This window comes from Stylophora pistillata, chromosome 12 (assembly GCF_964205215.1).
Source record: "Stylophora pistillata chromosome 12, jaStyPist1.2, whole genome shotgun sequence".
In the NCBI taxonomy this organism is placed as follows: domain Eukaryota; kingdom Metazoa; phylum Cnidaria; class Anthozoa; order Scleractinia; family Pocilloporidae; genus Stylophora; species Stylophora pistillata.
The window spans coordinates 13,416,705-13,431,879 of record NC_142530.1 but is presented as its reverse complement, the minus strand read 5'-3'; the positions used below and the strand labels follow the sequence as shown (position 1 = coordinate 13,431,879).

Genomic DNA, 15,175 nt, shown 5'->3' with positions numbered 1-15,175 from the left:
CGAGAAAAAGAATTGTGATATCAAGATATTTTCTCGCCTGTACGAGTAATGCGTCTTTCGGTATCGATGATAAGATTTAGCTCTCACATCCGGATAAAAAGCTCGACCCCATCTCAGTTGTCATAAGGCGCAGTTGGCCATATACCCAAATAAAGTTCATGTTCTTTGTGGCACACGTTTTTCCTTTTCTAGGTCTTACACGACGTAAGCTGTTGCTAATAAGGAAAATTGGCGCAAGATAGAGAAGAGAGATCATCCTAAAAAAAAAAACAAAGAAAGCAAAAATCGTTTTTTTCTCTTTCCAATGGTACAGTTTCACCGTGATTTTAAAGCGAGGGCAAGTCTATGTCATAGACTCGATACAAATTTACTTAGTCATGGTTTACTAGGAATCGTGATGTAATGATGCGTTATTACCTTGATAAAACGGCTGTTCAACTTGGTGAAAAAGTCCGCTTTGTTAGTATCGTAAGGTTTTGCATTGAAAAAAGAAAAAAAACATAAACATTTTGAGTTTTTTGATTGTTTCTCCTTCCAAACTGACGGTAGACCTGGAAGAGAAGAGAAAAGTTAGTATTTTTCCGTTTTAGTCTGTTTGGGAGCAAGAAGCTAAACTATAGTTGATTTGTCATAGATGAAAGAATTTACAGAGAAAGCTGGATTGTAAAAAACGAGAGCGTCTGTGTTATTCTGCTTTTGTCAATCGACATCGAAGTGGGTCATTGAATTTGCTACACCGAGAACGGGAAAGTGAATCGCGCTTTCGAACAGTTTGTGGTTGTCAAAATGCCTGTCGAACACCTGGTTATCTTTTAAAGACCAGCGACTGGTGCACATGATTTTATTTTGATTCAAAAGACAATCACCTTCAAGGCATATGTTAAATGACATCGGATATGATCTCAATATTGTCATTGCGAAGCATTTCCTTAAGCACAGATCTAGTTTGATCACGTTCGTTGGTCAAACTCGGAGGAATAAGTACAACTTTCGTCAGTTGTTGTCATGACTTTCAATATCCGTTTCCAAAGAATCAAAAAGCATCAACTGAGTACATTTGCGCAAATTTTCCGTTTCATTTAGAAAGGACGATGGCAAGGAAATTGTTGTATTGGGGTGTGGTTAAAAGGTTTCCGTTTTAGCGGTACTCTCTTGAGATTAACCTTTCCCCTAAATCCTTACCCATCAACGGAAGTCGTGCGCGACCGGGCCAGCCGTGTCCTGAAGCCGACGCTACGATAATTGTTGACTGAGTTTAAGCTGTAAAGAAGTGCGTTTTTAAATGAATATATTTGTGTCAACTTATAACAAATGATGGATATTTTGTTGGGAAAGGTTGTACAATCCCCGCAAGCACCTTCATTTTTGTCGTTCTTTCTCAGGTAATTGAGGTTTCCATGGTACTGGTCCAGTGCTTCTGATTCTTCAGAGAAACTCTATTTCATATTTTTGTTTCATTTTTCACCTGACGAAAAATGAAATGTCGACCAAGCTAGAAAAGGGTAATTGAGTTTCATTAATTTTCATAACTGCTGCTGGTTTTACAGTTCGTGAATGATGTACAAAAGACTTTTTCTTTTCGCTGAGGCTTTTTGAGGCTTTGAGCGTTTGATGGGAGCAAAAGTTTTCTTTGCAATGCTCTCTTTTTGTTGATAAAATAGAACTATTCATATTGAAAACGAGGCCGTGAAACTTTACGAATATGCCTTCTTAAGCTTATTATCCTTTTCAGTTTTAAAATTGGTAACATCCATTTGAATTTTTCTGTTTCCTTTTTGGTGGTACACAATCCACTTTGAACCTTAGAATTCTGGTTTCCTTCTTCAGTGGGAAGCAAGCTCCAAACAACATCCTTGAAATTTCATGCTTGACAGCCGATACGGCGGCAGGCATGGCAGGCTGTGAGCGAAGCCATTTGGCAGCTGCGCACACCAATATTAGTTGGTGCTCGTATTGCTAATGTCGACTCCCTGAGGTCGGCCATTAGTCATCTCAATAGCTGCCATCATTACGCATTTATCAAATGGCATGACGTCATGCGAATGCGTTAAATATTAATAGAACGTGCCGCGTTTGCGCTTGTACTTCTCTTACCGGGCTGAGTGATGTATAACACAATTACAGCCGTGTTTACAATACTAACGACCTTTGGAGATGCAAATTCTTGGCCACTTTATCTGCTAAAATTGCACATTACTTAGTGTTATTTTGAGCAGGAGCCGGGTATTTGTTGTAAGCAATTTCTATAGTTTCGTTTATCAGTGGTGCGACATATTTGGCCTAGCCACCCTGAAAGAGGGTTTGTGTTTGAAGGTCCAAGCCTCCCATTTCAATGATAATCAAGCCTTTGTTCCCTGCCAAGCCCACGACAGAATACCATATTTAGTTTTGCAAATTATTTCCCTTGAGTTTCTCTATTCAATTGCGGCTATGTACCCGTTTTCGTGACAAAAGCTCAAGCGAAAGGCTGAAGGCGCAGCTGCTACCGTGGTGGAAAGTGAAACCACGTGAGGGGTTCATTGGCTGTGCTTCGGCAGTGGTATATTTCGGCGGTTTTGGTGGCGAACAAGTCGGTTTAGCTAATTGATGCAATCTGTCATTGGCCGGTCAGCTAACTCGAGGCAAATTTCCACGAACACTGTTCCAATATAACGAGTGACAACGTCGAGGGAAGTAATTAAAATTTCACTTTTCATTTATTAGCTGAACAAAGACTAAAACCACAATGGAAGGCCCGTCAGCTGTCTGATTGGTTCAGGTGTTTTTGAGCGAATCATGAAAGACGAATTCGATTTTCTGTTTGTTGAGAAAATTTTTCTTTGCTAAAACTGAATGTTTGCGCTGATCATGAGTCGACTTGCCTTAGCGCGCGCGTATTGTTAAGCTTTTGGCTGAATGAGCAACATTTCAAGTGCGGTTAGAACTTTTGTCAAGAATATTGGAAAGAATTTTTCAATTCAAAATAGCCTTGAGGCGAAAGGTGGTGATATTGTAATTTACATTCGCTTTCTGCAGTCGACTCAATATATATTCAAGCTTTCCTTTTCTTAGTGATGTTCTCTTCTTTTGTAGGCTGACGCACTCTTACCAGTTTGCGATGTTTCCTATAATAAAGATTTGCGTGGAGTCGGATATATGTAGTTTGACGTCATCGATGGTTTTTGCGCTTTTCTGCTCCTCCGATTTATTCGACATGTAGTCGCCAAAACATCGGAAAGAGAAAAGCAATGCAAGAGTGAACTTCGCTTTTCATCTAGTCGAGTAACTAACCAAATAAATGGAAATTTAGCCCATAAGGCACATGACTTGTTAGTGAGGCGCAGAGTATGAACTTGGTTGCGTCGCAACCAGTAACAGCATTGCACCGATGTAACCGAGGCATCAAAGCTACCCGTTTCAGTCGACAGAAAAAAGCAAACAATAAATATTCTCACTCTGGCAGCCATTCTCGCGTCGAATTATTGCCAGTGATTGACTGTTTCGAAACGAGGGAAATTAAATAAATTATAAAGGGATTATGTTTCGGGGCGAATGTCACAGATATGTGGTCCAGGCTAGTAATCTTCTCAGGTCGAGTTCTTTCTCGATTCGACAAGCAGATTGTGACGCGAATCAGCACGCCTCAAAGGTCAATGGTTCTTCACGCTGTAGTGCCCTGTTCCGCTTGCTGTAGTCCGTTGTTCCGCTAGCTTTTGCGTTCTATTTTCTCTTTCGTGGAGATAGCTGTGATAATTATGTTCTATTACGAACACCAGCCCAGCTACCAAGAATTCTAAACACGCGCCGGCCACGCTGATTGGCTCGGAAGATGTCTTGTCCGATGTGAGCATGCGTAATTCGACGGGAAATGCACGTGTCAAAAGAATATATAAAAACAACAAAGCTTCCTTCTTAGTCTTAGAGATATTGTGTCATTAGCAGGGAGGTATCCTTTATGTTTTTCTATTTATCTAGAGCTTTTATGTCGGCCGCAGTCATTTGGGTCCCTTCGTAAGTGTGGTCCGTTGAGAATAGAATGCCATCAAGCATGTTGGACTCAAATCTTTGTCCACCAAAGGCGAAGAAATTCGCCCATAGTTGCCGAAACACCAGCTCAGGGAGGTTTACATACTGCGTACCGCCTCAACATAGATTATCAACCAACACAAGGATTTTTCAGCCCGAGGAGATGGAGTCTAGGATTATTTTACCGCCATCGTTGTTGACTCACTTAAGCGAGGAGGTTCTTGTGCTTATTTTGGAGTATTTGGACTTTAGGAGTCTTGTAATGTTGGGCAAAACTTGCCGACTTTTTCATCGACTCTGCCTTTCGGATCTCATATGGCGTCATCGATGTAGGGTGAGTTAGTGGTATTTTGAGTTTCTTTGTTAGTATCGAAGAAGTGAGTCATTGTTTTGATATTTTCATCGTTTGGTTACGATTTTCTCTGGAGTTCTGCTTATTTCTATTTACCCTTTGGATCGCCACCCCTAACTCGTGAGGTTTTAGAAATTCTCGTTCCACGAGTCGCGCTCTTCGCCCAGTTATCTTACCAATGATGTTCACTAGCGACGAAATTTTTTGGGCTTTCGGACAGATTTTCGGCGTAAAATATACCGGGAAAGTATAAAATAAAGGTAGTGAGTTGCCTTTCTCTACACTCCTTTGTATTGTCCGCCTCGAATGAGGCAGCGAAATGTTTTACATTTCCATTTCCGATCCATATAACATGCGGTAGTTGTACCCGTTCGGGCAGAATATCTGACAGAAATTTGTTCTTTCTTCCTTTAGAGTGTTCAAAGCTTATCAACGTAGTTATTGGTATATACGGAATAATCCTGCTTTTGTCATTCTGTCGCTATGTTGATGATATTTCTTTAGAATTCGTGCGTTATAAACATTCGAGTAACGAAGAGGGCAAGTGCTTTCACCAAGATCTAATATATTATTCAAGATATAAAAGCTGCCAAGAAATTCGAGCTCTATTTCTTTTGGATATTTTTCTTACAAGGCAAAGAGTTGACAGCACGATTGAATCTGTTGATTAAGGGCGCGAGGAAGGCTCATGGAACGATTAAAACAGCCGAGCCTATTGACCGCCTGCCGTATCCGGGTTGGGAGGAAAGAGGGTGTTTCGCGTTTCTATTCGTCGGCGTGCCTCGTTTCGTGTAATGATGGTGGGTTATTGAAATGGTAATGAAGAGATCGATTTCAGTGAATACAAGTGGTTGGTGTTCAATAGACGACTTGTGTTAAATTTTGCGAGAAAAGAGTTTTGTTCTTGTGATAGTTTATCGCGCGTTTGGCATATTTCATAGACTTGACAATGTGCCCCCATCTCCCCTTTCATTGGCGACCGAGACATGGGCTTGGTGATTTTCAGCGTCCTCCGTAAACACGGTGTTGATTTAGTTTGGTACAAGAGCTTGTCGAAGTGGTGAAATATGCACAGCTTTTTTTCAACAGAAGACATGAATAAATAAATTGAGGCTTTTTGAAAGGAAGTTTTCGCGATATTATCGCGACCGGAATCGATTGTTTTGTGTTTCTTTGGCCAGGTCCATGGCAGCTGCACCGTGTTTATCCATCGAAATAGAACCTATGTTTTCTCTCTTCAAATTCCCTGCTTGTTGTTAATTACACATAATTTTTTTGTCCTCAAAAGGAAGGAGGCAATTTTCATGTTTATCTTAAAGGCAATCTCTCTCTTCATAAGCTGTCTTTTAAGAGCAATGAAAAGAAAGGGTCCTCGTGCAACCGTTTTCTACTCATTAGGGTTTTCCCGAAGTCTACTTTCACACGGAAAGCTTTCTGCGCCAAATTTCCTCGGCTTTTCAGGGTAGAGAATTGCTAGGTTTAAAGGTTTGACTAAAAAATCGCAAATACAAAGAACTTCTATGATAAAACTTAGGTTGAAACTTGCCAATTTTTGTAAAAATAATTTTGGAAGAATAGTGTTAACTTTGTTCTGAATAGCACAATAAATTTTAGCTACAACGCTATTATTTTTACCTCTCTGCTCATCACACAAAAATACCAGCTGAATTTTGAGAAGTTTCATCCTCCCATATTGATGTTGGAAACATAAATGTGGAAAGTTAAGAACTCTTCATTGATGTTTATGGAAAGGAGTATTTTATCAAAAGTCGAATTTACATTATAATTCAAAAAATAGTTGTTAAGTTTCTGAGGTAGGTAGTTCTACCTTTAAAAAACGTACCAACAGTATCTGTATCTGAGGTCCAACTACTCTGATTTTTTAAAAAATAGTATTGGGTTTTTCACTTTCTTTCTTGAAATAAGCCACTGAAATTTTTTTTCTCCAGAACAAGACTTTCCCTGCACTGTCAGTCAAACAGTTGAGAATCAAATTTATGAATAGTGAAGCTTGTAAACCTTGAAAGATATTACTGAGAAACTGAGCTTGGATGTGGTATTGCACATGCTTAAGGGTGAAAATCTGTCTATCACAATAGATACAGATTGTCTCGATCAATCCAAATTGTTGCTGTTGCTATATAGACTTCAAATGGTATATTGGTAGCCTCACAATTTTCTCATTTTATGCTAGTTGAAGCACATGTGTTTGCCTTAATTTACAATTTCGAGTCAGTTGAAGTTCATGTGTGGGAAAGTCTTGTTGAAATTAAAGGGACCAATTTTGCTCTAACTTCAGTGGCAGAAAACTCGTATTGATAGAACCCTTCATTGCAATTTTGTCAATTAGTTGTTAATTGTGCCTTGAGGATGTGGTCAACTCTTTAAAGGCAGATTTTGTTTGGAAACCATGGCAGTACATCTTAATTCCAATTATTTTTGATAAAGTTTAAGTAACTCTTGCATCTTTATTAAAGTAAATTGCATCTATTAAAAAGTGGTTTACATCAAACCTAAGAATTCTTTATACTTTGGTTGTTCTTAGTACTTGTAAGACATGAACATGTCACAAGAACCAAGTTAGAATTTGTTTTATCCCAAACTTTCATGTTATTCACGTATTGGTATTGTCTTTTTCAGGTGGATTTTGGTCTCAGAACAAGATGGCCAGAGTATACTTTTACTTACCTCTACGAAATGTTTTACAAAGCAGAAGTACTTAAAAATGATCACAATTTTTTCAGACCAGTCAGTCAACTTAAAACATCTGTTATTGTTTGGTATCTGTTGAATCCTGTTCCTCCGTCTCAAAGTGTAAGCCATTTAACAGCAAGCCAGGCCAAGTCAATATGGGGATTAACAGATGAGGAACTTGAATCAAATTACCATGACACAGACAGAGGTAAATTTTGCTCACCTCCTAGACTTTTGCTTCAAGTAAAGCTTGGTGTTGAAAAAAAAGCTGACTCTTCAATAACATCCTAGCATGTTGAGTATGTATTGACTGGTATACAGAACTTGAAGACAACCCCACAAGTCTTAAGTTCCTAGTTTCTTTGGTCATCAGTGGTTTGAGACCATTTTTACTCTGTAATAGTTTTAACACACTGATGTAAGCATTTTCATGTTGTAATTTTGGTATGTTTCTTTCTTTTTTCCTTTGCAGAAAGAGAATTGCAAGAAGATTTTCCTTCTAATTATTATGAATGGACTAGCTTATACAAACTTTTTGTTCGCAAACATGGTGGAATTAGACAAATGCAGACTTATGTTCTCAAGCGTTGTCTGAGAAATCGGCAAGCCCTTGAGGAACACTTTCAACTTTCTTTGCACTCTTCGCGGCAACAGAAATGGTATCAATTTTTGGAGGACAGAGATGCTGGAAACCGAAAGGCACTTAAAGCTTTAACAGAGCACATGCCAAGGGTAACTCACAGCTACATGTTACATCAGGTATGGGGCCACTTGCTTTCCAATAGTGAGGGTGATACAAAAGAAATCAGTGCTGATGGAAAAGTTGATCCAGAAGCAATTGCTGGAAATCTTCTCTTTTATTTAATTTGCATTTGGGAATCATGATCTTCAATTTGTTCAATTTTTGATGTGGACAAATCTTAGATTTTTATTTATACTTAGCCTGAACAACTATTTTAAATACAGCAAAAATGCAATTGTACTTGTTACATTTACTTTCATTTTATTAATTATTTCTACATGCATTTGATTAATGGAGAATCAAACTCAATACCAAAGGGCAAGTGAGCAATAGAGTCACTTGCCCAGAAAGTATGTCTACTTACCCTGCAAATCTGGTTATTGTTTCTTGTGCCTTAAATGGTGCCATTCATTTTTATTGCTGATGCTTTATCTATCTTTTTTTGTGTACTTCAGATCACAGCAATGTACATAGATGGACACCTCAAAGGTGGTTTTCAGACTGTAGAGGCATATGCTGGATTCTGTGGCTACTTCAAGAACTGGCTGGATACCAAAAGCATCAAGCTAAGTGTGCCTCGCCAAGGGGAATTGGTGGCTGAAGATTACAGAGCTTGTCTGGAGTATGTCAACAGTGAGGTAACTGATGTGTTGAGCGTAGGGATCTTGTGTGGTCACTTGACCTTTTCTTCCAAGTTTTTAATGTGCATTTTTCAATCTATGCATAGCATGCATATGTGCTTTGACAAAGTTGGTGCACATTAAAGATGTGTTCTGAATTAACCTTTATTTCACAGCTTGCAAAACATGCAGAGGAAATAGAGTTGACTGTGAATGATTTTATGAGTAAAGCCAAGCCATATGTGGAGAGACTTCATGAAGTGTGGATGTGGCAAAACCAGAATGACACGGGTTACAGGAAGGAACACAGACCCTCCTCAGTGGTGAGGCGCCACAAGTGTTACAGGTAAGGTGCAAACTATCATGCAAAACATTACTTGTGGTAAAAGGGGCCAGTTTCTAAAAAACCTGCAGTGCTGCAGAGGGGGGGGGGGGGGTAATATGAGATTATTTGGTTTTATTAACCAAGTAGATAATGAAAATTGGCCATTGTAAATGAAGAGTGTTAGCTGTTGGCAGGAGTGAATTACTCTTAGTAGCGTAGTTTCTTTATTTAAGTCACTGTGGCTTTCTTGGATATTTTGTTTACCAAAAGCAAAGTCAAGTGGCACAAACAGTGAAGTCTAGTTTCAAGTCCTCTCCTTGCAAGGTTATAAGTGGCACCATTATTTTTTACTTATTTGCATTGGACAGAAGAGATCAAGAGAATATCATTAAACGTTTCTCTACTTGTGGAGAGAAGTTGTGCCATACTGTGATCAATTTCTGCTGCTGCTGTGCTTCTGTAAAATAGAATTCTCTTGTAGCAATTTTTTTATTCGTTGGGTTTTCTGTGGAATTCTGGAACTTCTTTTGTGGACAATGGTACAGAAAGTAGGGACTAACAAAAACAAGTGAATTGCTCTCATTTGGCATTTTAGAGATTTCGAGCAAATACTATGGAGCATATTTGATGTTTTGTTAAAATTTGACCACTAGTTTATGGATACAGCTGGCTTTCAATTGACATCACTTTCACTGATAGACAGTTATAGAACCTCCCTTTTGTTATCCAGATAACAGCTCTGGGTCCTGGAGTGAACTTTATCAATAATGATATTATGTTCATAAGTAACAATGATAATCTTTGCAATTCCAAACACCTCCCAGCGGTTACAAATTGAAAATATTTGTGTGGCCTGTTTCATACCAATATTGCAGTCTCTTTTTTTGAAGTCTTTATGGTCAAAACAACATGGATGGGTAAGATCACTGTGGAGATTTCAAACGACAACAGTGAACTTGTTTTTATCGAGTGAATTTTCCTCTTTGAGTTTCTGTCTCTGTGTGTCATTGTTTTCGTTTTGTGAAATACATCAAAACATTGCCCTTGGCCAAGAGCAGTATTGGTCGTTTAAGGATGCCGTGCTCACAGCTTAGTCCAAGTGATCATTAGTTATTTGCCATTATCAAAAATAATTTGATGGTATTTGTTGGTACAGCTGGTGAGCAATCTTGAGAGTTGTTAAGAGATTAGTTGGTTTATTCTGCCCAGTAGCGACATCCCTCATGGATTATAAATTGAACAATTCTGATCCAGACACTGAATACATTCGCATTGTTCGTCTGTTGTTCACTTATATTGCAAAACCTTAGGGCAGCCAAAAAAGGTCCTTCCTGTGGGCTTGCATGCCTTTGGTGCTTTTACCGCAATCTGTAATTAACACTACAAACATTGTTGGTGTTTCTAAAATAGTTTTGATGAGGAGACTATTGAGATTGTGTCGTTTTTGTTTTAATTAATGAGCCACTTGAAATATAGTGAAGGCGTTCTTTTATGTTTATTCACAAGGCATCTAAGTACTTTATCTCAATAGCTTTTCGCTTATAGCGCTGCTCTTTGTGTTATGGCGGTAGGTCAGCAAGTTTATTAGGTAGGAGTTGACTACAGAGCCCAGCTGTTTACCTCTTCACCAAGTGAAGTGTCGTATAGCTTGATGAGAATTTTACGGAAGTGCTTTTAATCATATTTTAGAGGCAACCATGTTAACTTTAGCTTTTTGTTACTGACGCCTTTCACAGTGTATCGTTACGATATGTAAGTGGTGGTCATTGCGGAAGTTCTTTGGTTTCAACAAACATACATATTGCACGAGCAGTTCAGAAGTTCGTCACTTGAACGTATTTGCTTTCATTCGTGTGCTAAACAACAAGTATCACCAAACCCAGCCTAACGTCGTCTCGAGTGCCTATTACTTGAGTATTTTGATGATCCCTGATATTTCAACTTCTGACAACAATCGAGTGATGATTACTGATATTAGACCTGCATGACAGCAGCCACAAAACCAATATCTCAAGCGGACCTTCATACCTTGCATTCACTTTATAGAATTAATACCCAAGATTCGCTCCCGGCTACAAATGTGAATATGAAAGGATTTATTGACCTGAGTGGTGTGGTGAACAAGCGCCGCATTCCCCGCAGATTAAATATGCTCACCCGCTTAATCGGTATTTAGTTTTGGCATTCAAGTAGAACGTCTTTTATCAATTCCGATTCTTTAATATCAAAAAGGTAAAACAGCATTAAGTCCTTGTCTAGATAGTTCGATATTACTAAGAGCAGCATTTGAAGTGTTTTCCTCATCACGTCCTCTTAGCACACACCATGTTTTAAATTTTTGTGAACTGAAACGTGTAACTTTTAGTTGAAGCGTCTTTGCCGGTCATAAGCGATATTAGTGGCGGATGAAAATGACCTGTTGCGTTTATTATTAAAGGAAATCAGACTAGTGTGTCGCTTGTTTAACTCAATTAAAATCCAAGCTATTTTTTTCTTCGTTTGTTGTTAGAGAGCAAGGGAAGTTTAAACAGTCCCATGTAAATTTGGCGCAGTACTTGTCAGCCTTGCTTTTTTTTCATTTAAAACCTTCTCAACCCCGCCTTAATAATTTCCATTTAACAATTTCGTTCTTTTTTTACAAAATGTTCACGCCTCTATTCTTTTCCCTAAGGGAATTTTTGGAGAAAGGAAATATGGAGGATTTCAACCGTCTCAAGATGTATTTTGAAAGAAAAGAGATAGTTGTAGCGTGGTTTAAGGAGAACAGCTGGTTACACACACTTCTTGGAGATTTTGTGATGAGACCTCTGAGGCCTGCGTGTTTATCATCAGACCTATCATCTTCACACTTCTCGTCCGATTGCGTGTCTGGACTGGTTCAGAGGTAACAAATTCTTAACAGTTGCTTTACTAGTAGAATGGGAGATCGATTAGAACCCTTGGTCGTGCGAATCTTGAAGTGAATGGCACGAAAACGCTTAAAGTGCGGTCGATAACCCCAACCTTCCGCTGATAATAAGCGGACATTCTTTTGGTTACTTACGACGTTTTAGGTATTTGTACCAAGGCTTTTTCGCTCTTTAACAAATTATTCGGAATGCGTGGGATATTGGTCTCGAGTACCAAAACTACAAATGCATTAATGGATGATCTGCGACTCTGGTGACTAGTTCACCTGAGCTGGTTGACAGTCGTTGATTAGCGCTAACCATGCAAAGTATTAGGGCGTATTACAGCACATTCTCAGTAGACCTTTGCCTCGCACCGCCACTTAACCTGTGGTTTCCTTCTCAGACCGCCGACCCACACCGCTGGGGTAGGTTGACATTTGCTCCCTTTCCTCCTGGCACTATCAGTAGCTTTTTTTACAGCTTTAGTTCTTGCTTCTAATGGCTTATATGTTTGCTTCTCTCAGGTTTTTGGAGACTGGTTATCGTTCAGACTTCAACAAAATCCGAATGAAATTGTCCGAAATGGCTACACTTCAACTACAGAATCTTGTGCGAAAATCTCGCCAGCTGCGAGACTCGATTCAGCAAGACGTCATGAAGGACGATTGTGTGTACGTCAGTGACTACGAAGAAAGAAACCTGATGAACTTTTTCGGTAGGGACCCGTTCTCGGAATACGGTCGGCGGAGAATAGAAGTAGTCACCTTAGATTAAGTAGAGAAGGTTTCCTTGACTACATTGATTTAGTGTACAGTCAGTAAGCTACAACCTCTTCGCGCTTTATTTCAAGGTGACCTTTGTGTGGTGTTCAGATGCTGCTGTGCTATTTCCTTTGGCTCAACGCGGTTTGATTTTTTGACTCGATTATCCGGTTCCTAGATAGTCTTTCTTTGAAAAAAAAAAAAAAAAACTATATATATATATATACATATTCGAATCATGTTCTTGCAATGTTTGTACGTGGAATCGAGAGTCCTTGATTAACTTGAGTTCTTACTACTGGTCAAATTCTTCGACCAGAATTCTGCTTAAATTCACAACGTTTTGTTTCTGTTTCATAATCAAATCTGTAGTTAGGTCCAAGAATGATAAAGGTTTTTCTGTTTAGATATAAGTGAATTATTTATTATTTCAAGTCGAACTTATTTTGTACAGTATTGTTAGCCTCGAAAGAAAAAAAAACTAGGAAAAGAAATATTTGAAAGCAAAGCATTTAGTAGCCATATTGCGACTACGCTGTTGTATTATAGGACGTCAAAATTAACTAGGGGGGAGGGGAAAGTCATAATTGCTTGTCCAGTATGGATGGCCCTTTATGGCTCAGTTACACTAGACTCTATCGCAAAGTTACGCTTTGTATACTACTTGTGTCGTTAATTTTGTACGAAATATTTTTACACGGATTTAATATTTTCGGAAGACTTGTATTATAGATATTTAAGCTTATCGTAATTTGTTGAGAACTTCCATCCAGTTTTCAAGAAAAAAATACTAAAGAAAGATAATTTTTTTTGCCGACCAAGCGGTCATGATAATGTTGAAAAAGCGTACGAGTTATTTATTATCCAAAGGAATACTATTTAGTTAAATTATCTGATTTACTATATGACATGAAGCTTTAGATTGTGGTAGTTTTATACTACTCAATGCCAAATCTCATCCAAATGAGCAGAGCAGAATGCTTGATTAAAGAACATTGCCAACGTTGAATTGAAATGTTTTGTTTATGAATTGTAAATACTCATAATAATAGTAGTAATAATAATAATAATAATTCACCATAATCACAAAAATTATAACAAATTATGATAACATGCTTGAGAATCGAAAAAAAATGTGTTAAAATGTCTAATAAAAATGTAAGAAAAACTAGAGGATACACATTATGATAACGATAATTCACTCTAATCATCAAAAATATTTCCAAACAAATTAAGATAAAATCCTTAATAAGTAAAAAAAATACATGAAAATGTCGACTAACAAATTATCTAAAATAAAAAACTAACAAATGGCAGCCTCTGAACTTTGAATATCTAGGTCTACATTAGTAAAATCCAATTTTGGCCTTCTAATTGTTCTGGATCGTTTTAGGCAGATTAGAGCGGATCTTAAGAATGCAAACGAAGTTTTTGCCCTGATCCAGGAAATTGTCTTTGAATAGTGTTCTCCTTTCTTGTCTGCAATGAGTTCTGCAAGGCGACCGTGATATTTCAAACATTCTTGGCCCATTCCACCAGTCGAAGTAAACACAAAAGGCGTAAATGAACCATGCTCGATGTCTAGAACACGTTTGGAGTAGGAACGCTTCTTATTCTCATGCATGCGGTAAATCTGCTGCGGTTTCAGATTTCTGTACGATTCAGCGTTTGGGTGACAAACTCGAATATCGAAAAATGCAGATCGATTGTGTTCCCAGAATAATATAAAATAATAATAATGATAACCTTTGCAATAATTTTTGTCAGAACCTGCAAGCCGCACAATAGAAATTATCAACTTATTCACTCGCACACTCAACGTGGAATTATATTGAAAGTTACTTGGAAGGAGGTCAGTTCGCGAGGAGTTTTATAAAAAAGACACACCTTTGTACTCCGCTCTTCCACCCGTCGCACAGAGTGAAATTTTCGGAAAGATCTAAACTGATCTACCATGCCATCACTCATCTCCCCACCACACGAAAAGGATCTACAATAACGTGAACATATAAAGTTTTATGCGAATTCGAGAACGATTTCTGTCTTGCTTTTGCATCCCTCTGACTGACTTTATCATTCTCAGGGCTGAACATTTAAGAGGCAGATTTAATTTTAAAGCTCTTTAACCTTCACGAGCGTGAACGGAAAAGCCTTAAGCTGGTTACCGAATTCTTCAAAAGATCCAAAAATAAAATGAGATGTCACATCTTTGATGTCCTCAATGCTAACTATTAACTACTGACCCCTTTAGACCCTAGGAGTTAACCAGCAGATTATTTTTCCTTACGTTGATGCTACGGAATAATTCATTAAGTGAGAATAAAGAAAATGTTGCCAACCTAAGAAGCTCTTCTCCAGAATATGCATACTGATTTGGGGGTAAAAAGTTTTAGCCTTGCCGCAAAAGGTTAATCCAAGCCTGTTGTGCCGGTGTAAAATTTTTTCATCAGTTTATCAAATAATGATCTTTATTGCTGAGTTATACGATGGATTAGTTTGGGTACAACTGTTTACCAATGGACGTCTTTACAACAAGATCAAGTAATACACACTGAAACTCAAGTTAACCAACAGTTGTCCGATCGTAAAGGTTAGCATCGCCAATACTTTGTCAATAGCAAGGCATGGCATAGTGGTTAGTAACAATATGACTGTTATTATTTTGGCCTGTACGTTATTTATCTGTAACCACCTGGAAATAAGGCTGATCTGACTAGAAAATAGATATTGGGCCAAAGTGCGTCACTATGGCCAAATAGTGCTTCGCCTTACCCTCCATGAACCT

At 38.3% G+C, this 15,175-nt stretch overlaps 1 protein-coding gene across 1 annotated transcript; it reads left to right on the top strand.

Moving 5' to 3' along the window:
* The first annotated feature begins 2,477 nt into the window (after window positions 1-2,477).
* On the top strand, window positions 2,478-13,399 carry LOC111328364 (uncharacterized). Its single transcript, XM_022932773.2, has 7 exons — window positions 2,478-4,339; window positions 6,998-7,259; window positions 7,524-7,810; window positions 8,249-8,431; window positions 8,590-8,759; window positions 11,410-11,622; window positions 12,154-13,399. The coding sequence occupies exons 1-7, from the start codon at window positions 4,016-4,018 to the stop codon at window positions 12,401-12,403; spliced, it is 1,689 nt and encodes a 562-aa protein (XP_022788508.1). The 5' UTR covers window positions 2,478-4,015; the 3' UTR covers window positions 12,404-13,399.
* Window positions 13,400-15,175: the final 1,776 nt, after the last annotated feature.